This window comes from Salmo salar, chromosome 05 (genome assembly GCF_965601325.2).
Source record: "Salmo salar chromosome 05, fSalSal1, whole genome shotgun sequence".
Taxonomy (NCBI): domain Eukaryota; kingdom Metazoa; phylum Chordata; class Actinopteri; order Salmoniformes; family Salmonidae; genus Salmo; species Salmo salar.
This window is the reverse complement of record NC_138295.1, coordinates 89,273,018-89,298,566: the sequence shown is the minus strand read 5'-3', so window position 1 is coordinate 89,298,566 and position 25,549 is coordinate 89,273,018. Positions and strand designations below refer to the sequence as shown.

Sequence of the window (25,549 nt, the reverse complement as noted above, 5' to 3'; positions counted from 1 at the left end):
TTATGAAGTGTTACTCTACTCTGTAACTTAGTGGTTATGAAGTGTTACTCTACTCTGTAACTAAGTGGTTATGAAGTGTTACTCTACTCTGTTACTAAGTGGTTATGAAGTGGTACTTCACACAGTAACTAAGTGGTTATGAAGTGTTACTCTACTCTGTAACTTAGTGGTTATGAAGTGTTACTCTACTCTGTAACTAAGTGGTTATGAAGTGGTACTCTACTCTGTAACTAAGTGGTTATGAAGTGGTACTTCACACAGTAACTAAGTGGTTATGAAGTGTTACTCTGTAACTAAGTGGTTATGAAGTGTTATTCTACTCTGTAACTTAGTGGTTATGAAGTGGTACTTCACACAGTAACTAAGTGGTTATGAAGTGTTACTCTACTCTGTAACTTAGTGGTTATGAAGTGTTACTCTACTCTGTTACTATGTGGTTATGAAGTGTTACTCTACTCTGTAACTAAGTGGTTATGAAGTGGTACTCTACTCTGTAACTTAGTGGTTATGAAGTGTTACTCTACTCTGTAACTAAGTGGTTATGAAGTGTTACTCTACTCTGTAACTAAGTGGTTATGAAGTGGTACTCTACTCTGTAACTAAGTGGTTATGAAGTGGTACTCTACTCTGTAACTTAGTGGTTATGAAGTGTTACTCTGTAACTAAGTGGTTATGAAGTGGTACTTCACACAGTAACTAAGTGGTTATGAAGTGTTACTCTACTCTGTAACTAAGTGGTTATGAAGTGGTACTTCACACAGTAACTAAGTGGTTATGAAGTGGTACTTCACACAGTAACTTAGTGGTTATGAAGTGGTACTTCACACAGTAACTTAGTGGTTATGAAGTGTTACTCTGTAACTAAGTGGTTATGAAGTGGTACTCTGTAACTAAGTGATTATGAAGTGGTACTTCACACAGTAACTAAGTGGTTATGAAGTGTTACTCTACTCTGTAACTAAGTGGTTATGAAGTGGTACTTCAAACAGTAACTAAGTGGTTATGAAGTGTTACTCTACTCTGTAACTTAGTGGTTATGAAGTGTTACTCTACTCTGTAACTAAGTGGTTATGAAGTGTTACTCTACTCTGTAACTAAGTGGTTATGAAGTGGTACTCTACTCTGTAACTAAGTGGTTATGAAGTGGTACTCTACTCTGTAACTTAGTGGTTATGAAGTGTTACTCTGTAACTAAGTGGTTATGAAGTGGTACTTCACACAGTAACTAAGTGGTTATGAAGTGTTACTCTACTCTGTAACTTAGTGGTTATGAAGTGGTACTTCACACAGTAACTAAGTGGTTATGAAGTGTTACTCTGTAACTAAGTGGTTATGAAGTGGTACTTCACACAGTAACTAAGTGGTTATAAAGTGGTACTTCACACAGTAACTAAGTGGTTATGAAGTGGTACTTCACACAGTAACTAAGTGGTTATGAAGTGGTACTCCCTACTCTGTAACTAAGTGGTTATGAAGTGGTACTTCACACAGTAACTAAGTGGTTATGAAGTGTTACTCTACTCTGTAACTAAGTGGTTATGAAGTGTTACTCTACTCTGTAACTAAGTGGTTATGAACTGGTACTTCACACAGTAACTAAGTGGTTATGAAGTGTTACTCTGTAACTTAGTGGTTATGAAGTGTTACTCTACTCTGTAACTTAGTGGTTATGAAGTGTTACTCTACTCTGTAACTAAGTGGTTATGAAGTGTTACTCTACTCTGTTACTAAGTGGTTATGAAGTGGTACTTCACACAGTAACTAAGTGGTTATGAAGTGTTACTCTACTCTGTTACTAAGTGGTTATGAAGTGGTACTTCACACAGTAACTAAGTGGTTATGAAGTGTTACTCTACTCTGTAACTTAGTGGTTATGAAGTGTTACTCTACTCTGTAACTAAGTGGTTATGAAGTGGTACTCTACTCTGTAACTAAGTGGTTATGAAGTGGTACTTCACACAGTAACTAAGTGGTTATGAAGTGTTACTCTGTAACTAAGTGGTTATGAAGTGTTATTCTACTCTGTAACTTAGTGGTTATGAAGTGGTACTTCACACAGTAACTAAGTGGTTATGAAGTGTTACTCTACTCTGTAACTTAGTGGTTATGAAGTGTTACTCTACTCTGTTACTATGTGGTTATGAAGTGTTACTCTACTCTGTAACTAAGTGGTTATGAAGTGGTACTCTACTCTGTAACTTAGTGGTTATGAAGTGTTACTCTACTCTGTAACTAAGTGGTTATGAAGTGTTACTCTACTCTGTAACTAAGTGGTTATGAAGTGGTACTCTACTCTGTAACTAAGTGGTTATGAAGTGGTACTCTACTCTGTAACTTAGTGGTTATGAAGTGTTACTCTGTAACTAAGTGGTTATGAAGTGGTACTTCACACAGTAACTAAGTGGTTATGAAGTGTTACTCTACTCTGTAACTTAGTGGTTATGAAGTGGTACTTCACACAGTAACTAAGTGGTTATGAAGTGTTACTCTACTCTGTAACTTAGTGGTTATGAAGTGGTACTTCACACAGTAACTAAGTGGTTATGAAGTGTTACTCTACTCTGTAACTTAGTGGTTATGAAGTGTTACTCTGTAACTAAGTGGTTATGAAGTGGTACTTCACACAGTAACTAAGTGGTTATGAAGTGGTACTCCCTACTCTGTAACTAAGTGGTTATGAAGTGGTACTCTACTCTGTAACTAAGTGGTTATGAAGTGTTACTCTACTCTGTAACTTAGTGGTTATGAAGTGTTACTCTGTAACTAAGTGGTTATGAAGTGGTACTTCACACAGTAACTAAGTGGTTATGAAGTGGTACTCCCTACTCTGTAACTAAGTGGTTATGAAGTGTTACTCTACTCTGTAACTAAGTGGTTATGAAGTGTTACTCTACTCTGTAACTTAGTGGTTATGAAGTGTTACTCTGTAACTAAGTGGTTATGAAGTGGTACTCTGTAACTAAGTGATTATGAAGTGGTACTTCACACAGTAACTAAGTGGTTATGAAGTGGTACTTCACACAGTAACTTAGTGGTTATGAAGTGGTACTTCACACAGTAACTTAGTGGTTATGAAGTGTTACTCTGTAACTAAGTGGTTATGAAGTGGTACTCTGTAACTAAGTGATTATGAAGTGGTACTTCACACAGTAACTAAGTGGTTATGAAGTGTTACTCTACTCTGTAACTAAGTGGTTATGAAGTGGTACTTCAAACAGTAACTAAGTGGTTATGAAGTGTTACTCTACTCTGTAACTTAGTGGTTATGAAGTGTTACTCTACTCTGTAACTAAGTGGTTATGAAGTGTTACTCTACTCTGTAACTAAGTGGTTATGAAGTGGTACTCTACTCTGTAACTAAGTGGTTATGAAGTGGTACTCTACTCTGTAACTTAGTGGTTATGAAGTGTTACTCTGTAACTAAGTGGTTATGAAGTGGTACTTCACACAGTAACTAAGTGGTTATGAAGTGTTACTCTACTCTGTAACTTAGTGGTTATGAAGTGGTACTTCACACAGTAACTAAGTGGTTATGAAGTGTTACTCTGTAACTAAGTGGTTATGAAGTGGTACTTCACACAGTAACTAAGTGGTTATAAAGTGGTACTTCACACAGTAACTAAGTGGTTATGAAGTGGTACTTCACACAGTAACTAAGTGGTTATGAAGTGGTACTCCCTACTCTGTAACTAAGTGGTTATGAAGTGGTACTTCACACAGTAACTAAGTGGTTATGAAGTGTTACTCTACTCTGTAACTAAGTGGTTATGAAGTGTTACTCTACTCTGTAACTAAGTGGTTATGAACTGGTACTTCACACAGTAACTAAGTGGTTATGAAGTGTTACTCTGTAACTTAGTGGTTATGAAGTGTTACTCTACTCTGTAACTTAGTGGTTATGAAGTGTTACTCTACTCTGTAACTAAGTGGTTATGAAGTGTTACTCTACTCTGTTACTAAGTGGTTATGAAGTGGTACTTCACACAGTAACTAAGTGGTTATGAAGTGTTACTCTACTCTGTAACTTAGTGGTTATGAAGTGTTACTCTACTCTGTAACTAAGTGGTTATGAAGTGGTACTCTACTCTGTAACTAAGTGGTTATGAAGTGGTACTTCACACAGTAACTAAGTGGTTATGAAGTGTTACTCTGTAACTAAGTGGTTATGAAGTGTTATTCTACTCTGTAACTTAGTGGTTATGAAGTGGTACTTCACACAGTAACTAAGTGGTTATGAAGTGTTACTCTACTCTGTAACTTAGTGGTTATGAAGTGTTACTCTACTCTGTTACTATGTGGTTATGAAGTGGTACTCTACTCTGTTACTATGTGGTTATGAAGTGGTACTTCACACAGTAACTAAGTGGTTATGAAGTGTTACTCTACCCTGTAACTTAGTGGTTATGAAGTGGTACTTCACACAGTAACTAAGTGGTTATGCAGTGTTACTCTACTCTGTAACTTAGTGGTTATGAAGTGGTACTGTACTCTGTTACTATGTGGTTGTGAAGTGTTACTCTGTAACTAAGTGGTTATGAAGTGTTGCTCTACTCTGTAACTAAGTGGTTATGAAGTGTTACTCTACTCTGTAACTTAGTGGTTATGAAGTGTTACTCTACTCTGTAACTTAGTGGTTATGAAGTGTTACTCTGTAGCTATGTGGTTATGAAGTGTTACTATACTCTAACTAAGTGGTTATGAAGTGTTACTCTGTAACTAAGTGGTTATGAAGTGTTACTCTGTAACTAAGTGGTTATGAAGTGTTACTCTGTAACTTAGTGGTTATGAAGTGATGGTCAGTATATTTCTCTCACAGCGGATACAGCTCTGCCAACATCAAGCAAGAACAAAACTGACTACCAGGCCACCATTATTGGGTTCCAAGGCATTTACCTCTGGAAAGGTATTGTACATTTAATTCCTTATGCAGATGTATAAAACAATGTACTTCTGAATAAACATTACTGGGTTGTCTTGACTTATCTTTCTCACATGCTAAAATGATCCATCTTTCAGAGTCTGACATGACCACTCGTCCCAAGACCTCCCCAGCCTGTAGCAGTGTCCTCCCACAACAAGCCCCCGGAGTTGTTCTGTCGGGTTAGTTTAGCCTTCTTAATTCTCCTATTACTACGGACCAAAACCTAAACCAACTGTTTCTTACGCTGTACCTCATTCTGTCACGTCACATAGCTGCAGTGAAGGAGACGTTTGTGGCCCTGGACAGCAGTGCTGTTGTTGTGGACACTGAACAGGACATCCCCAGTCTGCAATACTGGATCTTCAAACATCAGTTCTCTGCACAGGAGGCTCAGCTGTGGTGTCTGAAACGTAGGATATATCAGCTTCATGTCTTGCCTTTTCCAAAAGCTATTCACCTTCAATCTCATACACTGAATATTTCAGTTGTTTCTCACTACTATCACATGGCCTTCATCTTTAGCACTCGTATAATGTGTGTTTTTTATTTTATTTTTTTATTTCACGTTTATTTAACCAGGTAGGCTAGTTGAGAACAAGTTCTCATTTGCAACAGCGACCTGGCCAAGATAAAGCATAGCAATTCGACACATACAACAACACAGAGTTACACATGGAATAAACAAAACATACAGTAAATAATACAGTAGAACAAAAGAAAACAAAAAGTCTATATACAGTGAGTGCAAATGAGGTCAGTTAAGGCAATAAATAGGCCATGGTGGCGAAGTAATTACAATATAGCAATTAAACACTGGAATGGTAGATGTGCAGAAGATGAATGTGCAAGTAGAGATACTGGGGTGCAAAGGAGCAAGATAAATAAATAAATACAGTATGAGGATGAGGTAGGTAGATAGATGGGCTGTTTACAGATGGGCTATGTACAGCTGCAGTGATCTGTGAGCTGCTCTGACAGCTGGTGCTTAAAGCTAGTGAGGGAGATATGAGTCTCCAGCTTTAGAGATTTTTGCAGTTCGTTCCAGTCATTGGCAGCAGAGAACTGTAGGAAAGACGACCAAAGGAGGAATTGGCTTTGGGGGTGACCAGTGAGATATACCTGCTGGAGCGCGTGCTACAGGTGGGTGCTGCTATGGTGACCAGTGAGCTGAGATAAGGCAGGGCTTTACCTAGCAGAGACTTGTAGATAACCTGTAGCCAGTGGGTTTGGCGACGAGTATGAAGCGAGGGCCAACCAACGAGAGCGTACAAGTCGCAATGGTGGGTAGTGTATGGGGCTTTGGTGACAAAAAGGATGGCACTGTGATAGACTGCATCCAGTTTGTTGAGTAGAGTGTTGGAGGCTATTTTATAGATGACATCACCGAAGTCGAGGATCGGTAGGATGGTCAGTTTTACGAGGGTATGTTTGGCAGCATGAGTGAAGGATGCTTTGTTGCGATATAGGAAGCCGATTCTAGATTTAATTTTGGATTGGAGATGCTTAATGTGAGTCTGGAAGGAGAGTTTACAGTCTAACCAGACACCTAGGTTTTTGTAGTTGTCCACATATTCTAAGTCAGAACCGTCCAGAGTAGTGATGCTGGACGGGCGAGCAGGTGCGGGCAGTGATCGATTGAATAGCATGCATTTAGTTTTACTTGCGTTTAAGAGTAGTTGGAGGTCACGGAAGGAGAGTTGTATGGCATTGAAGCTCGTCTGGAGGTTAGTTAACACAGTGTCCAAAGAGGGGCCAGAAGTATACAGAATGGTGTCGTCTGTGTGGAGGTGGATCAGAGAATCACCTGCAGCAAGAGCAACATCATTGATGTATAGAGAGAAGAGAGTCGGCCCGAGAATTGAACCCTTTGGCACACCCATAGAGACTGCCAGAGGTCTGGACAACAGGCCCTCCGATTTGACACACTGAACTCTATCAGTGAAGTAGTTGGTAAACCAAGCGAGGCAATCATTTGAGAAACCAAGGCTGTCGAGTCTGCCAATAAGAATGTGGTGGTTGACAGAGTCGAAAGCCTTGGCCAGGTCGATGAATACGGCTGCACAGTTTTTTGAGTTAGTACTACAGGATGCAAATTTCTGTTTGAAAAAGCTAGCCTTAGCTTTCCTAACTGCCTGTGTATATTTGTTCCTAACTTCCCTGAAAAGTTGCATATCACGGGGGCTATTCCATGCTAATGCAGAACGCCACAGGATGTTTTTGTGCTGGTTAAAGGCAGACAGGTCTGGAGTGAACCAAGGACTATATCTATTCCTAGTTCTAAGTTTTTTGAGTGGGGCATGCTTATTTAACCTCTTGCATCTAGACGTTCTGCTAGCGGAACCCCGTTCCGCCAGCGGAACCCCTAGCCAACAGCTAATGGCATCGCATGGCGCGAAATACAAACCAACTAAAATACCACAATTACATTTTCTCAAACAATCAACTATTTTACACCATTTTAAAGATAAGACTCTCGTTAATCTAACCACATTGTCCGATTTCAAAAAGGCTTTACAGCGAAAGCAAAACATTAGATTATGTCAGGAGAGTACATAGCCACAAATAATCACACAGCCATTTTCAAAGCAAGCATATATGTCACAAAAACCCAAACCACAGCTAAATGCAGCACTAACATTTGATGATCTTCATCAGATGACACTCCTAGGACATTATGTTATACAATACATGCATGTTTTGTTCAATCAAGTTCATATTTATATCAAAAACCAGCTTTTTACATTGGCATGTGATGTTCAGAACTAGCATACCCACCGAAAACTTCCGGTGAATTTACTAAATTACTCATGATAAACGTTGACAAAATACATAACAATTATTTTAAGAATTATAGATACAGAACTCCTTTATGCAATCGCTATGTCCGATTTTAAAATAGCTTTTCGGCGAAAGCACATTTTGCAATATTCTGAGTACATAGCTCGGCCATCAAGGCTAGCTATTCAGACCCGCCAACGTCGGGGCAGCCTAAACTCAGAATTACTATTAGAAAAATTGGATTACCTTTGCTGTTCTTCGTCAGAATGCACTCCCAGGACTTCTACTTCAACAACAAATGTTGTTTTGGTTCCAAATAATCCATAGTTATATCCAAATACCTCCGTTTTGTTCTTGCGTTCAGGTCACTATCCGAAGGGTAACGCGCGAGCGCATTTCGTGACAAAAAAATTCAAAATATTCCATTACTGTACTTAGAAGCATGTCAAACGCTGTTTAAAATCAATTTTTATGCTATTTTTCTCGTCAAATAGCGATAATATTCCAACCGGGCAACGTTGTATTCATTCAAAGACTGAAAGAAAAAAATGGTGAGGTCTCATGAACGCGCATCTCCAGACTCACTGTCCCCAGGCAGGCCACTTACAAACTCTGCTCCTATACTTTTCCCAGAGACAGGAGACATGTCATTCCACTTTCTAAAGGCTTTAGAGAGCCAATGGAAGCCTTAGAAAGTGTCACGTAACAGCTCAGATGCTGTAATTTTGATAGAGATGCAACAGCAGGACTACAAATTGTCAGACAGGCCACTTCCTGCCTGGAATCTTCTCAGGTCTTTGCCTGCCATATGAGTTCTGTTATACTCACAGACACCATTCAAACAGTTTTAGAAATGTAAGAGTGTTTTCTCTCCAAATCTACAAATTATATGCATATTCTAGTTTCTGGGCAAGAGTAGTAACCAGATTAAATCAGGTACGTTTTTTATCCGGCCGTGAAAATACTGCCCCCTATCCCAAACAGGTTAAGATGGTGAGCAAGGCACTTTTAAAGAATAGCCAGGCATCATCTACTGACGAGATGAGGTCAATGTCATTCCAGGATACCCTGGCCAGGTCGATTAGAAAGGCCTACTAACAGAAGTGTTTTAGAGAGCATTTGACAGTGATGACCCCTCATCGTTTGGTCGCAGACCCATTACGGATGCAGGCAATGAGGCAGTGATCGCTGAGATCTTGATTGAAAACAGCAGAGGTGTATTTGGAGAGCGAGTTAGTTAAGATGACACCTATGAGGGTGCCCGTGTTTACAGATTTGGGGTTGTACCTGGTAGGTTCATTGATAATTTGTGCGAGATTGAGGGCATCAAGCTTAGATTGTAGGATGGCCGGGGTGTTAAGCATGTCCAAGTTTAGGTCACCTAGTAGCACGAGCTCTGAAGATAGATGGGGGGCAATCAATTCACATATGGCATCGAGGGCACAGCTGGGGGCAGAGGGTGGTATATAGCAAGCGGCAACAGTGAGAGACTTGTTTCTGGAAAGGTGCATTTTTAGAAGTAGAAGCTAGAATTGTTTGGGTACAGACTTGGACAGTAATACAGAACTCTGCAGGCTATCTTTACGGTAGATTGCAACACCGCCTCCTTTGGCAGTTCTATCTTGGCGGAAAATGTTATAGTTAGCGATGGAGATTTCAGGGTTTTTGGTGGTTTTCCTAAGCCAGGATTCAGACAGGGTTGGCAGAGTGTGTTAAAGCAGTGAGTAAAACAAACTTAGGGAGTTTCAGGTGTCCTCTGTGTGTTTCAGGTGTCCTCTGTGTGTTTCAGGTGTCCTCTGTGTGTTTCAGGTGTTCTCTGTGTGTTTTAGGTGTTCTCTGTGTGTTTCAGGTGTCCTCTGTGTGTTTCATGTGTTCTCTGTGTGTTTCAGGTGTCCTCTGTGTGTTTCAGGTGTCCTCTGTGTGTTTCATGTGTTCTCTGTGTGTTTCAGGTGTCCTCTGTGTGTTTCAGGTGTCCTCTGTGTGTTTCAGGTGTCCTCTGTGTGTTTCAGGTGTCCTCTGTGTGTTTCAGGTGTCCTCTGTGTGTTTCAGGTGTCCTCTGTGTGTTTTAGGTGTCCTCTGTGTGTTTCAGGTGTCCTCTGTGTGTTTCATGTGTTCTCTGTGTGTTTTAGGTGTCCTCTGTGTGTTTCAGGTGTCCTCTGTGTGTTTCATGTGTTCTCTGTGTGTTTCAGGTGTCCTCTGTGTGTTTTAGGTGTCCTCTGTGTGTTTCAGGTGTCCTCTGTGTGTTTCATGTGTTCTCTGTGTGTTTCAGGTGTCCTCTGTGTGTTTCAGGTGTCCTCTGTGTGTGTCAGGTGTCCTCTGTGTGTTTCAGGTGTTCTCTGTGTGTTTCAGGTGTCCTCTGTGTGTTTCAGGTGTCCTCTGTGTGTTTCAGGTGTCCTCTGTGTGTTTCAGGTGTTCTCTGTGTGTTTCAGGTGTCCTCTGTGTGTTTCATGTGTTCTCTGTGTGTTTCAGGCTGTGAGGAGGAAGAGCTGTGCCACGTGGCTGATGTGAGAGATGAGAGCTCAGTGTACTTTACCTGCGCCCTGTACCCAGACACCCAGGTGTGTGGGGCCTACGACAAACCCCTGAGACAGGCCTGCAGCCCTGTGCTCCCCCAGCAACCCCACACCGCTCACACCAAGAAGGGTGAGTCTTTAACTCCAGCAACCCCACACCTCACACACCAAGAACGGTGAGTCCACAGAGTCCTATTAAAGTTCTATATATAATTGTATGGTAGAGGTATTTATACTTTACATATGGGTTAAGGGAGGTTACCCTGAAAGGAAATGAATGGTTAGTTTAAGAGCCTTCTATTTAAAACATTAAGACAAATTACTCACTGTCACTTTATTTACCCAGTTAGAAAAACAGCTACGGACTTAATATACTACACAAGTTATTATCAATCCAAACTATTATCAAGCATTTGAACATGAAGCCCAGCCATCACTAGTGTTGTCTTCCCATCCTTCTTCCCTGTACTTCATAATGACTGATGAAGTTGGGAATCCCAGCAGCCTCGCTGTTTGTGATTCTAGGCTTGTTTTGGTCCTGTTCCTAGCAACAGGTCAACACAGCTGTATGTCAGCAGTTAGGACGACTGCCGCTGCTTGGCTCTGGGTGGCTCCCAAAATGGCACCCTATTGCCTATATACTACATTACTTTTGACCAGATCCCTATGGGGCCTAGTCAAAAGTACCACACTGTAAAGGGAATAGGGTGCCATTTTGGGACTGGCTCTTAGAAGAGGGAACAGAGAGGATGTATTTAGATCGCTTATTTAGGGTGCGTCCCAAATGGCACATTATTCCCTATTTAGTGCACTACTTTTGACCTGGGCTCATTAAAAGTATTGCATTATGTAGGGAATAGGGTACCATTTGGGACACAGCCGTACACTTGAGCAGCTCTGCAGGTTGAGAAAGTAGACCTGTGAGTAATGTCGGTAGCGTGATCTTGCTCAAATGACAGCAGGCTGCCTTTTCCAAGGTTACACAAACCAGGGTGTCCATTTAGCTGCTGTTGAAAAGAACCACTCTTCTCTGTTGTGATACTATCTCTTGCTTTTATCTCTCAGCTTGTGTGAATTGGCAAGAGGTTTCAAAAAAAGAGACAGTTTTGAAGGTTTCCTGTCTGTGTTTATGTGCGTAGTAAATACCACTGACAGAGCTCCACTGACTTGTTCAGAATTCTCTGTGTTTTAGTATGTTGTGCCGTGACTGAGTTAGTTGTCTGTGTCAGATTCTGTGATTCAAATGGCACCCTATTCCCTATGTAGTGCACTACGTTTGACCAGAGCCCTATGGCCATTTGTGGACACAGCCAATGGTCCTACTGGTGGTCACAGCTAACCTGAGTGTCACGTTAAGTTCAATACAGCTCTCTGAAGAGCATCTGCTTTTTCTCTCTCTCTCTCTCTCTCTCTCTCTCTCTCTCTCTCTCCCTCACTCTCCCCCTCACTCTCCCTCCCTCCCTTCCCTTTCCCTCCCCCTCTCTCCCTTTCCCTCCCCTCTCTCCCTTTCCCTCCCCCTCTCTCCCTTTCCCTCCCCCTCTCCCCCTTTCCCTCTCTCCCTTTCCCTCCCCCTCTCCCCCTTTCCCTCCCCCTTCTCCCTTTCCCTCCCCCTCTCTCCCTTTCCCTCCCCCTCTCTCCCTTTCCCTCCCCCTCTCTCCCTTTCCCTCCCCCTCTCTCCCTTTTCATCCCCTTCTCCCTTTCCCTCCCCCTCTCTCCCTTTCCCTCCCCCTCTCTCCCTTTCCCTCCCCTTCTCCCTTTCCCTCCCCCTCTCTCCCTTTCCCTCCCCCTCTCTCCCTTTCCCTCCCCCTCTCTCCCTTTTCATCCCCCTCTCTCCCTTTCCCTCCCCCTCTCTCCCTTTCCCTCCCCCTTCTCTCCCTTTCCCTCCCCCTCTCCCCTTCCCTCCCCCTCTTCCCTCCCCTTCTCCCTTCCCTCCCTTTCCCTCCCCTTCTCCCTTTCCCTCCCCCTCTCTCCCTTTCCCTCCCCCTCTCCCCCATTCCCTCCTCCTCCCCCCCGTTTCCCTCCCCCTCTCTCCCTTTCCCTCCCCCTCTCTCCCTTTCCCTCCCCCTCTCTCCCTTTCCCTCCCCCTCTCTCCCTTTCCCTCCCCCTCTTTCCCTCCCCTTCTCCCTTTCCCTCCCCCTCTCTCCCTTTCCCTCCCCCTCTCTCCCTTTCCCTCCCCCTCTCTCCCTTTCCCTCCCCCTCTCTCCCTTTCCCTCCCCCTCTCTCCCTTTCCCTCCCCCTCTCCCCCTTTCCCTCCCCCTTCTCCCTTTCCCTCCCCCTCTCTCCCTTTCCCTCCCCCTCTTTCCCTCCCCTTCTCCCTTTCCCTCCCCCTCTCTCCCTTTCCCTCCCCCTCTCTCCCTTTCCCTCCCCCTCTCCCCCTTTCCCTCCCCCTTCTCCCTTTCCCTCCCCCTCTCTCCCTTTCCCTCCCCCTCTCTCCCTTTCCCTCCCCCTCTCTCCCTTTCCCTCCCCTCTCCCCCTTTCCCTCCCCTTCTCCCTTTCCCTCCCCCTCTCTCCCTTTCCCTCCCCCTCTCTCCCTTTCCCTCCCCCTCTTTCCCTCCTCTTCTCCCTTTCCCTCCCCCTCTCTCCCTTTCCCTCCCCCTCTCTCCCTTTCCCTCCTTCTCTTTCCCTCCTCTTCTCCCTTTCCCTCCCCCTCTTTCCCTCCTCTTCTCCCTTTCCCTCCCCCTCTCGCCCTTTCCCTCCCCCTCTCTCCCTTTCCCTCCCCCTCTTTCCCTCCTCTTCTCCCTTTCCCTCCCCCTCTCTCCCTTTCCCTCCCCCTCTCTCCCTTTCCCTCCCCCTCTCTCCCTTTCCCTCCCCCTTCTCCCTTTCCCTTTCCCTCTCCCTTTCCCTCCTCTCTCCCTTTCCCTCCCCCTCTCTCCCTTTCCCTCCCCCTCTCTCCCTTTCCCTCCCCCTCTCTCCCTTTCCCTCCCCCTTTCCCTCCCCCTTTCCCTCCCCCTTCTCCCTTTCCATCCCCTTCTCCATTTCCCTCCCCTTCTCTCTCTGCTGTCAGACTATTCATTTGCCTGTAACCCAGAGCTCTTGTTATTAATATCCTGATCTTCACAGCAGCAGTGAAACAGAATGATCCTTGTTGTGGATTAATTCAAGCCATATGATTTTCAGCTGGGTGGCATGTCTTTCTAAATGGTGCTTTGTGTGCTTCTGTTGTATTGAAAACAGCTAGCTAGCTCAGTAGTACCTTTACCTTAATGAAACGTGTTTAATATGCTTGCTGAGGTGTACGGCAGGTGGAGGTTTCCTCATTAACATGACTCTGTGGAACCAGTGACTCATCATTATAAAGAACCCTTTGATATCTGCAGGGGAACATACCCACTGCAAACTCAGCACTGGAAGAGGACCATTATTACACACACACACACACACACACACACACACACACACACACACACACACACACACACACACACACACACACTCCCTGCACGGCCCAAAACAATTGCTCCCTTGTAAACTCCAGCAGCAGATGTACCACTAGCTGATGGGCTAAAAGGCCAATCAAATATCTTGCCAAAGCCTACAGCTCCAAAGGCTTTCCAGGAACTGAGTGGAGATGAACATGCTTTGTTTGCAATGACTTAGAAAGTTCTTCTTCCAATTAATTCTTTACAGGTCTATCTGTATCATTATAGAGCTTCTCTACATGTCTATCTGTATCATTATAGAGCTTCTCTACAGGTCTATCTGTATCATTATAGAGCTTCTCTACAGGTCTGTCTGTATCATTATAGAGCTTCTCTACATGTCTATCTGTATCATTATAGAGCTTCTCTACAGGTCTATCTGTATCATTATAGAGCTTCTCTACAGGTCTATCTGTATCATTATAGAGCTTCTCTACATGTCTATCTGTATCATTATAGAGCTTCTCTACAGGTCTATCTGTATCATTATAGAGCTTCTCTACAGGTCTGTCTGTATCATTATAGAGCTTCTCTACATGTCTATCTGTATCATTATAGAGCTTCTCTAGAGGTCTATCTGTATCATTATAGAGCTTCTCTACAGGTCTGTCTGTATCATTATAGAGCTTCTCTACATGTCTATCTGTATCATTATAGAGCTTCTCTACAGGTCTGTCTGTATCATTATAGAGCTTCTCTACATGTCTATCTGTATCATTATAGAGCTTCTCTACAGGTCTATCTGTATCATCATAGAGCTTCTCTACAGGTCTGTCTGTATCATCATAGAGCTTCTCTACAGGTTTGTCTGTATCATTATAGAGCTTCTCTACAGGTCTGTCTGTATCATTATAGAGCTTCTCTACAGGTCTATCTGTATCATTATAGAGCTTCTCTACAGGTCTATCTGTATCATTATAGAGCTTCTCTACAGTTCTATCTGTATCATTATAGAGCTTCTCTACAGGTCTATCTGTATCATTATAGAGCTTCTCTACATGTCTATCTGTATCATTATAGAGCTTCTCTACAGGTCTGTCTGTATCATTATAGAGCTTCTCTACAGGTCTGTCTGTATCATTATAGAGCTTCTCTACAGGTCTATCTGTATCATCATAGAGCTTCTCTACAGGTCTGTCTGTATCATTATAGAGCTTCTCTACATGTCTATCTGTATCATTATAGAGCTTCTCTACAGGTCTATCTGTATCATTATAGAGCTTCTCTACAGGTCTATCTGTATCATTATAGAGCTTCTCTACAGGTCTATCTGTATCATTATAGAGCTTCTCTACAGGTCTATCTGTATCATTATAGAGCTTCTCTACAGGTCTATCTGTATCATTATAGAGCTTCTCTACATGTCTATCTGTATCATTATAGAGCTTCTCTACAGGTCTGTCTGTATCATTATAGAGCTTCTCTACAGGTCTGTCTGTATCATTATAGAGCTTCTCTACAGGTCTATCTGTATCATCATATAGCTTCTCTACAGGTCTATCTGTATCATCATAGAGCTTCTCTACAGGTCTGTCTGTATCATTATAGAGCTTCTCTACATGTCTATCTGTATCATTATAGAGCTTCTCTAGAGGTCTATCTGTATCATTATAGAGCTTCTCTACAGGTCTATCTGTATCATTATAGAGCTTCTCTACAGGTCTATCTGTATCATTATAGAGCTTCTCTACAGGTCTATCTGTATCATTATAGAGCTTCTCTACAGGTCTATCTGTATCATTATAGAGCTTCTCTACAGGTCTATCTGTATCATTATAGAGCTTCTCTACAGGTCTATCTGTATCATTATAGAGCTTCTCTACAGGTCTATCTGTATCATCATAGAGCTTCTCTACATGTCTATCTGTATCATTATAGAGCTTCTCTACAGGTCTGTCTATCTGTATCATCATAGAGCTCTAACCACTCTGATAGTATAACATGATGTAACACTGCTGCTGTCCTTCCATAGCCCAGGAACTAACTCTACCCAGACTGACACAGTGGATTACATTCAACACTCTAGTCCAGTGTCCTTTTTTCCCCCTCAAAGACAATTATTTTTAAATGTTCAAGTCCAAACACAAGCAGTGAAGAGACTAACAGATGCTTGAGAGACTGGTGACTAGTTCCATGAATACAAATGTCTTCTTTTTCTAAGCCGATGTAGTTTTAATCAATATCTCTGTAATGAGATGAATCACCTCAAGCAGGAGTCTAGACTTACCCCATCACTAGAGCCACAGCGGGGAGGAAAGGAAAGGAAAGGGGGAGACCTAGTCAGTTGTACACACTTAAATGCCTTCATCTGAAATGTGTCTTTTACATTTAACCCAACCCCTCTGAATCAGAGAGGTGTGGAGGGCTGCCTTAATCAACATCCACGTCTTCGGGGAACACTGGGTTAACTGCCTTGCAGTTAGATGCAGACCAGATGGAAAATGAAATAAAATAATCCACTTGATTTTGAGGGAAATGATTTGCTACCTGTCACATGTAGTCTCTTATCTACAGTAGTGGAGACTTTATCTAGTCAAGATCACATAATATTATCACAAGTACCCCCAACTCATCCCGTTTAACAGCAACCTGTTGTCTGTTGTTATTCGAGACATGTTGTACGTACAGAAAATGCCCACCAGACCAAAATGCAGGGCCTTATGGTAATGGGGTCAGTAACATATTGTCCAAAACTGTGCTTCCCTCTGTATAAAACTCCTTTCCAAGCAGAGAGCTAGTTAAGTCTCTTCTTGATTTGCTCATTAAACCCTCATTTCCTCTCATTAAAGGGTTCTGGGCTGTTGACATCTGGAGTGTTCAGACAGGAACAGGGCTCTTTCTGGGACATCCTGTACTTCAAGGCCACAGCCAGATTCACTCAGACCCAGTAACCCTGGCCAGAGTACTGTACTGTAGCCCAGTCATAATGATTCATACTAGTTTGGTAAACATTGAGCTCAGTTAGACAGAGTCCATTCAGGCAAAGAGTACGGCATTGTTCTTTCTGTTGGTGGAAAGTGATGTTCTGCAGGATGAGATCACTGGTAGGTTCTTGGTCAGTATGTTGTAGTGATGTTCTGCAGGATGAGATCACTGGTAGGTTCTTGGTCAGTATGTTGTAGTGATGTGCTGCAGGATGAGATCACTGGTAGGTTCTTGGTCAGTATGTTGTAGTGATGTGCTGCAGGATGAGATCACTGGTAGGTTCTTGGTCAGTATGTTGTAGTGATGTGCTGCAGGATGAGATCACTGGTAGGTTCTTGGTCAGTATGTTGTAGTGATGTGCTGCAGGATGAGATCACTGGTAGGTTCTTGGTCAGTATGTTGTAGTGATGTGCTGCAGGATGAGATCACTGGTAGGTTCTTGGTCAGTATGTTGTAGTGATGTGCTGCAGGATGAGATCACTGGTAGGTTCTTGGTCAGTATGTTATAGTGATGTGCTGCAGGATGAGATCACTGGTAGGTTCTTGGTCAGTATGTTGTAGTGATGTTCTGCAGGATGAGATCACTGGTAGGTTCTTGGTCAGTATGTTGTAGTGATGTGCTGCAGGATGAGATCACTGGTAGGTTCTTGGTCAGTATGTTGTAGTGATGTGCTGCAGGATGAGATCACTGGTAGGTTCTTGGTCAGTATGTTGTAGTGATGTTCTGCAGGATGAGATCACTGGTAGGTTCTTGGTCAGTATGTTGTAGTGATGTGCTGCAGGATGAGATCACTGGTAGGTTCTTGGTCAGTATGTTGTAGTGATGTGCTGCAGGATGAGATCACTGGTAGGTTCTTGGTCAGTATGTTGTAGTGATGTGCTGCAGGATGAGATCACTGGTAGGTTCTTGGTCAGTATGTTGTAGTGATGTGCTGCAGGATGAGATCACTGGTAGGTTCTTGGTCAGTATGTTGTAGTGATGTGCTGCAGGATGAGATCACTGGTAGGTTCTTGGTCAGTATGTTGTAGTGATGTGCTGCAGGATGAGATCACTGGTAGGTTCTTGGTCAGTATGTTGTAGTGATGTGCTGTAGTGCTTCTTTAACTTATCCCACTACCATATTATTTACCAGAATAATACATTAGCCTCTAAAATCTTATAAACTTATCTCCATTAAAATAGCTGAAGCAAGCACACACAGTTTTTCTGCAGAAACATGACCTTTTCTATTATTTCAGGAGCTAATTTGTGTTGTTCTGTCTGTTGTGTTTTAACAGTTGATCTGACTGGAAGTGTGGAGAGTTTTTACAGCCGTGTTCCCTTTAAGAAGATGGTGTCTTATTCCGTCCGTAGCCGTGTCAACCTGAGTGCCAAGCCTATCACTGAGGGGTGAGAGACCTTAGGGCAGTGTTACCTGGGTCCCACTGGTTCTGGGGGTAAGAGACCTTAGGGCAGTGTTACCTGGGTCCCACTGGTTCTGGGGGTGAGAGACCTTAGGGCAGTGTTACCTGGGTACCACTGGTTCTGGGGGTGAGAGACCTTAGGGCAGTGTCACCTGGGTCCCACTGGTTCTGGGGGTGAGAGACCTTAGGGCAGTGTTACCTGGGTCCCACTGGTTCTGGGGGTGAGAGACCTTAGGGCAGTGTTACCTGGGTACCACTGGTTCTGGGGGTGAGAGACCTTAGGGCAGTGTTACCTGGGTCCCACTGGTTCTGGGGGTGAGAGACCTTAGGGCAGTGTTACCTGGGTCCCACTGGTTCTGGGGGTGAGAGACCTTAGGGCAGTGTTACCTGGGTCCCACTGGTTCTGGGGGTGAGAGACCTTAGGGCAGTGTTACCTGGGTCCCACTGGTTCTGGGGGTGAGAGACCTTAGGGCAGTGTTACCTGGGTCCCACTGGTTCTGGGGGTGAGAGACCTTAGGGCAGTGTTACCTGGGTACCACTGGTTCTGGGGGTGAGAGACCTTAGGGCAGTGTTACCTGGGTCCCACTGGTTCTGGGGGTGAGAGACCTTAGGGCAGTGTTACCTGGGTCCCACTGGTTCTGGGGGTGAGAGACCTTAGGGCAGTGTTACCTGGGTCCCACTGGTTCTGGGGGTGAGAGACCTTAGGGCAGTGTTACCTGGGTCCCACTGGTTCTGGGGGTGAGAGACCTTAGGGCAGTGTTACCTGGGTCCCACTGGTTCTGGGGGTGAGAGACCTTAGGGCAGTGTTACCTGGGTACCACTGGTTCTGGGGGTGAGAGACCTTAGGGCAGTGTTACCTGGGTCCCACTGGTTCTGGGGGTGAGAGACCTTAGGGCAGTGTTACCTGGGTCCCACTGGTTCTGGGGGTGAGAGACCTTAGGGCAGTGTTACCTGGGTCCCACTGGTTCTGGGGGTGAGAGACCTTAGGGCAGTGTTACCTGGGTCCCACTGGTTCTGGGGGTGAGAGACCTTAGGGCAGTGTTACCTGGGTCCCACTGGTTCTGGGGGTGAGAGACCTTAGGGCAGTGTTACCTGGGTCCCACTGGTTCTGTTCTCACTATCACCCACAGTAAAACTTATTTCACTACTTCAAGCAATCACAAAAATCTTCTTTAGGAAAACCATTTTTTTACGGCATGAGTAGTAAGATAATGACAGTCTTTAACAATTCCTGTTTTGTTTCCCCAAAGAAAAGTGTGTGCCTGCTTTGTGTTTGTACCAGGTTCCGTGAGTGTGAACGGAGATGTGATGAAGATCCATGTTGCCGTGGAATCGGATACGTCAGGGACACACAGTCACCTGGTCAGTTTTTACTTCAGTCAAGATACTTATTGACATGTTTTTACAGTGCTGACAAGTGCTCCGAAATTCAAAGTTCAAGAGGCAAGAGAGAAGAGGGAAACAATCACAATATTACTCCAAAGTCCAAAGGAGACACAAATATTTCCTCTAAAGTGTGTGTGTGTGCGTGTGCGTGTGTGTGGGTGCGTGCGTGCGTGCGTGCGTGCGTGCGTGCGTGTGTGTGTGTGTGTGTGTGTGTGTGCGTGGGTGTGCGTGGGTGCGCGTGGGTGCGTGGGTGTGCGCGTGTGTGCGTGCGTGCGTGCGTGGGTGCATGCGTGTGTGTGTGCTGTCTCCATCCAGGATCAGACGTTCTCTGCCTGACTCTGAACAGCTTTGGTATCCAGACATGTGGTGAAGGTGAGAGGACAACCTGGAGAGTCCAGGACTGCACCCCCTCCAAAGTAGAAACCGGCGTGTATCCGCTTGGCTGGTACGAGAAACCAGGTGTGTGTATAAATCTGAGGATAAGTAGGTACAGGGGGACTCCCAAATGGCACCCTATTCCCTATGGGCTCCTGGTCAAAACTAGTGCACTACATAGGGAATAGGGTGCCATTTGAAACTCCACAACATTTAGGGTAGCTTACTCAGTGAGGAGGCATGAAACACATCTTGAAGAACATCTGGCCAACATCTTGAGTTGTCTCTTACCTTTTAGGTTTGATGTCTTAATGTTACTTTCTCTTCTGGAAATAGTGACATCAGCATTGCCCTGGTTACAGTCTGTGCGTCCCAAATGGAGCCTTCTCTTTATATATACATTTGACGAGAGCCCATTGGGGGAATAGTGTGCTATTTGGGACATAGACAATGAGACGCTGTACACTGGTTTAAACAGATACATGTGTTATTATGCTTCAGCTGTTGATCTCATTTTGTGGGTTATATTTTGTCACCTGGTAAGGACTACAAATTGTTCTTACTTTTTTTGGAGAAATTCTCAGACTTGCTGGTAATTTTCTATTCTTAAGAGTCCCTTTATAGCTCACACATTTGTTTCTGTTTCAAGTGGCACCCTATCTATGTCGTGCAGTAGGGTGCTATTTGGGGCTCAGCGGTAATACATGTTTCCTCCAGTTGGTGTTGCAGAGCCACGTGATCTAGCAGACACATTTATTAGCCACGTTGTTTTCTGATCATTAAGGAATTGATTACGTAATGAGTCAAACGTTTCCATTGTTCCCCACAGTGAACCAGTGGACTAAATCACCACGATTGTGCCCCAGTTTCGAACTACGTGTTCCTTCAAAGAATGGTAAGAATGCAGTTCATATTTCACCTCAGGAGTTAAAATGTACAATACATCACACTGTTAGTTTGATACGTCAGCTACAATAAACAGACAGCTGTGTGTTTATTCCTGCTGTCATCCTTCTGTAAATGGTTGAATAGAAACACGTCGGCCTTTCTGTCTTTGGATGAGGCCCACATGGCCCCCTGTTCCTTCTGTATATGTTTTATTTATTGAACCTTTATTTAACTAGGCAAGTCAGTTAACCTCTCTAGGGTCGGCGGGACGAAATCGTCCCACCTACTCAACAGCCAGTTGAATCCCGTGGCGCGTTATTCAAATACCTTAGAAATGCTATTACTTCAATTTCTCAAACATATGACTATTTTACACCATTTTAAAGACAAGACTCTCGTTAATCTAACCACACTGTCCGATTTCAAAAAGGCTTTACAACGAAAGCAAAACATTAGATTATGTCAGCAGAGTACCCAGCCAGAAATAATCAGACACCCATTTTTCAAACTAGCATATAATGTCACATAAACCCAAACCACAGCTAAATGCAGCACTAACCTTTGATGATCTTCATCAGATGACAACCGTAGGACATTATGTTATACAATACATGCATGTTTTGTTCAATCAAGTTCATATTTATATCAAAAACCAGCTTTTTACATTAGCATGTGACGTTCAGAACTAGCATACCCTCCGCAAACTTCCGGTGAATTTACTAAATTACTCACGATAAACGTTCACAAAAAACATAACAATTATTTTAAGAATTATAGATACAGAACTCCTCTATGCACTCGCTATGTCCGATTTTAAAATAGCTTTTCGGTGAAAGCACATTTTGCAATATTCTCAGTAGATAGCCCGGCATCACAGGGCTAGCTATTTAGACGCCCACCAAGTTTAGCCCTGACCAAAGTCAGATTTACTATAAGAAAAATGTTATTACCTTTGCTGTCTTCGTCAGAATGCACTCCCAGGACTTCTACTTCAATAACAAATGTTGGTTTGGTTCAAAATAATCCATAGTTATGTTCAAATATCCTCTGTTTTGTTCGTGCGTTCAAGACACTATCCGAATGGTAAAGAAGGGTGACGAGCACGACGCATTTCGTGACAAAAAATGTCTAAATATTCCATTACCGTACTTCGAAGCATGTCAACCGCTGTTTAAAATCAATTTTTATGCAATTTTTCTCGTAAAAAAGCGATAATATTCCGACCGGGAATCTGTGTTTAGGTTCAAAGACGAAAGAAAATAAAAGCATGGGATCCCCTCGTGCACACGCCTCCGCCCATTGTCCTCTGATAGAGCACTTGCCAAAAGCGCTAATGTGTTTCAGCCTGGGGCTGGAATTACATCATTCAGCTTTTTCCCGCCTTCTGAGAGCCTATGGGAGCCGAAGGAAGTGTCACGTTACAGCAAAGATGCTCAGTCTTCAATAAACAGAGACAAGAAGCTCAAGGAATGGTCAGAGAGGGCACTTCCTGTAAGGAATCTTCTCAGGTTTTTGCCTGCCATATGAGTTCTGTTATACTCACAGACACCATTCCAACAGTTTTAGAAACTTTAGGGTGTTTTCTATCCAAAGCCAATAATTATATGCATATTCTAGTTTCTGGGCAGTAGTAATAACCAGATTAAATCGGGTACGTTTTTTATCCGGCCGTGTAAATACTGCCCCCTACCCCCAACAGGCTAAGGACAAATTCTTATTTACAATGACGGCCTACCCCGGCCAAACCCTCCCCTAACCCAGACAAACGCTGGGCCGATTGTATGCCGCCCTATGGGACTCCCGATCACGTCCGGTTGTGATACAGCCCGGGATAGAACCAGGGTCTGTAGTGGCGCCTCTAGGACTGAGATGCAGTGCCTTAGACCGCTGCGCCAATCGTGAGCCTATTCCTTATATAGTGCTCTACTTTTGACCAGGGCCCATAGGGCCCATGTTAAAAAATAGTGCATTATGGGGAATGGGGTGCTGTTTGGGCGACAACCCATTTCACATTTGTGTGTGTTCAAAGGGACCCCCCCCCCCCCCCTCACATCAAAGAGACAAACTAACATGATCATTTTGCGAGCTTTCATTGTGCTGACGTGCTGAAATGTTTACAAGCCACAGTGTTTCCCACTTAGCCTTTAATTAGACACGCTTCCTCCATACCCTCCAGTTGCTAGAAACCTGTCCATTAGACAGAGGAGATGCTGTCTCCATACCCTCCAGTTGCTAGAAACCTGTCCATTAGACAGAGGAGATGCTGTCTCCATACCCTCCAGTTGCTAGAAACCTGTCCATTAGACAGAGGAGATGCTGTCTCCAACGGCCCCAGTAGCTAGAAACCTGTCCATTAGACAGAGGAGATGCTGTCTCCAACGGCTCCAGTAGCTAGAAACCTGTCCATTAGACAGAGGAGATGCTGTCTCCAACGGCTCCAGTAGCTAGAAACCTGTCCATTAGACAGAGGAGATGCTGTCTCCAACGGCCCCAGTAGCTAGAAACCTGTCCATTAGACAGAGGAGATGCTGTCTCCAACGGCTCCAGTAGCTAGAAACCTGTCCATTAGACAGAGGAGATGCTGTCTCCAACGGCTCCAGTAGCTAGAAACCTGTCCATTAGACAGAGGAGATGCTGTCTCCAATGGCCCCAGTAGCTAGAAACCTGTCCATTAGACAGAGGAGATGCTCTCTCCAACGGCCCCAGTAGCTAGAAACCTGTCCATTAGACAGAGGAGATGCTGTCTCCAACGGCTCCAGTAGCTAGAAACCTGTCCATTAGACAGAGGAGATGCTGTCTCCAACGGCCCCAGTAGCTAGAAACCTGTCCATTAGACAGAGGAGATGCTGTCTCCAACGGCTCCAGTAGCTAGAAACCTGTCCATTAGACAGAGGAGATGCTGTCTCCAACGGCTCCAGTAGCTAGAAACCTGTCTATTAGACAGAGGAGATGCTCTCTCCAACGGCCCCAGTAGCTAGAAACCTGTCCATTAGACAGAGGAGATGCTGTCTCCAACGGCTCCAGTAGCTAGAAACCTGTCCATTAGACAGAGGAGATGCTGTCTCCAACGGCCCCAGTAGCTAGAAACCTGTCCATTAGACAGAGGAGATGCTGTCTCCAACGGCTCCAGTAGCTAGAAACCTGTCCATTAGACAGAGGAGAAGCTGTCTCCAACGGCCCCAGCAGCTAGAAACCTGTCCATTAGACAGAGGAGATGCTGTCTCCATACCCTCCAGTAGCTAGAAACCTGTCCATTAGACAGAGGAGATGCTGTCTCCAACGGCTCCAGTAGCTAGAAACCTGTCCATTAGACAGAGGAGATGCTGTCTCCAACGGCCCCAGCAGCTAGAAACCTGTCCATTAGACAGAGGAGATGCTGTCTCCATACCCTCCAGTAGCTAGAAACCTGTCCATTAGACAGAGGAGATGCTGTCTCCAACGGCCCCAGTAGCTAGAAACCTGTCCATTAGACAGAGGAGATGCTGTCTCCAACGGCTCCAGTAGCTAGAAACCTGTCCATTAGACAGAGGAGATGCTGTCTCCAACGGCTCCAGTAGCTAGAAACCTGTCCATTAGACAGAGGAGATGCTGTCTCCATACCCTCCAGTAGCTAGAAACCTGTCCATTAGACAGAGGAGATGCTGTCTCCAACGGCTGCAGTAGCTAGAAACCTGTCCATTAGACAGAGGAGATGCTGTCTCCATACCCTCCAGTAGCTAGAAACCTGTCCATTAGACAGAGGAGATGCTGTCTCCAACGGCTCCAGTAGCTAGAAACCTGTCCATTAGACAGAGGAGATGCTGTCTCCAATGGCTCCAGTAGCTAGAAACCTGTCCATTAGACAGAGGAGATGCTGTCTCCAACGGCCCCAGTAGCTAGAAACCTGTCCATTAGACAGAGGAGATGCTGTCTCCAACGGCTCCAGTAGCTAGAAACCTGTCCATTAGACAGAGGAGATGCTGTCTCCAACGGCCCCAGTAGCTAGAAACCTGTCCATTAGACAGAGGAGATGCTGTCTCCAACGGCTCCAGTAGCTAGAAACCTGTCCATTAGACAGAGGAGATGCTGTCTCCATACCCTCCAGTAGCTAGAAACCTGTCCATTAGACAGAGGAGATGCTGTCTCCAACGGCTCCAGTAGCTAGAAACCTGTCCATTAGACAGAGGAGATGCTGTCTCCATACCCTCCAGTAGCTAGAAACCTGTCCATTAGACAGAGGAGATGCTGTCTCCAACGGCCCCAGTAGCTAGAAACCTGTCCATTAGACAGAGGAGATGCTGTCTCCAATGGCTCCAGTAGCTAGAAACCTGTCTATTAGACAGAGGAGATGCTGTCTCCAATGGCTCCAGTAGCTAGAAACCTGTCCATTAGACAGAGGAGATGCTGTCTCCAACGGCCCCAGTAGCTAGAAACCTGTCCATTAGACAGAGGAGATGCTGTCTCCATACCCTCCAGTAGCTAGAAACCTGTCCATTAGACAGAGGAGATGCTGTCTCCAACGGCTCCAGTAGCTAGAAACCTGTCCATTAGACAGAGGAGATGCTGTCTCCATACCCTCCAGTAGCTAGAAACCTGTCCATTAGACAGAGGAGATGCTGTCTCCAACGGCCCCAGTAGCTAGAAACCTGTCCATTAGACAGAGGAGATGCTGTCTCCAACGGCCCCAGTAGCTAGAAACCTGTCCATTAGACAGAGGAGATGCTGTCTCCAACGGCCCCAGTAGCTAGAAACCTGTCTATTAGACAGAGGAGAGTACAGGCTTTTAACTGCTCTCATTACTATCTAGCACACTAGATAGTGTTGGAATTGGATGCTTAAGAGAGCTCTGTCCTTTTGACATTAAAATACATTTCAATGGCTGCATCATAAATATGGAGCCTTTTACCTTGTGTAGGACACTGCTTCTGAACAGAGCCCTATGGGACAATGTGTTAAATGCA

General features: G+C 44.4%; 1 protein-coding gene across 1 annotated transcript in view; it reads left to right on the top strand.

Moving 5' to 3' along the window:
* The window catches only part of LOC106596178 (thyroglobulin-like), a 95,731-nt gene that overhangs the window by 38,146 nt on the left and 32,036 nt on the right, over positions 1-25,549 (top strand). Inside the window, exons 32-39 of the mRNA XM_082974956.1 lie at positions 4,817-4,903; positions 5,017-5,100; positions 5,194-5,331; positions 10,169-10,342; positions 17,835-17,946; positions 19,243-19,322; positions 19,662-19,805; positions 20,551-20,616. Of these exons, the coding sequence (XP_082831082.1) occupies positions 4,817-4,903; positions 5,017-5,100; positions 5,194-5,331; positions 10,169-10,342; positions 17,835-17,946; positions 19,243-19,322; positions 19,662-19,805; positions 20,551-20,616 (885 nt within the window). The remainder of the gene's footprint in view (positions 1-4,816; positions 4,904-5,016; positions 5,101-5,193; positions 5,332-10,168; positions 10,343-17,834; positions 17,947-19,242; positions 19,323-19,661; positions 19,806-20,550; positions 20,617-25,549) is intronic.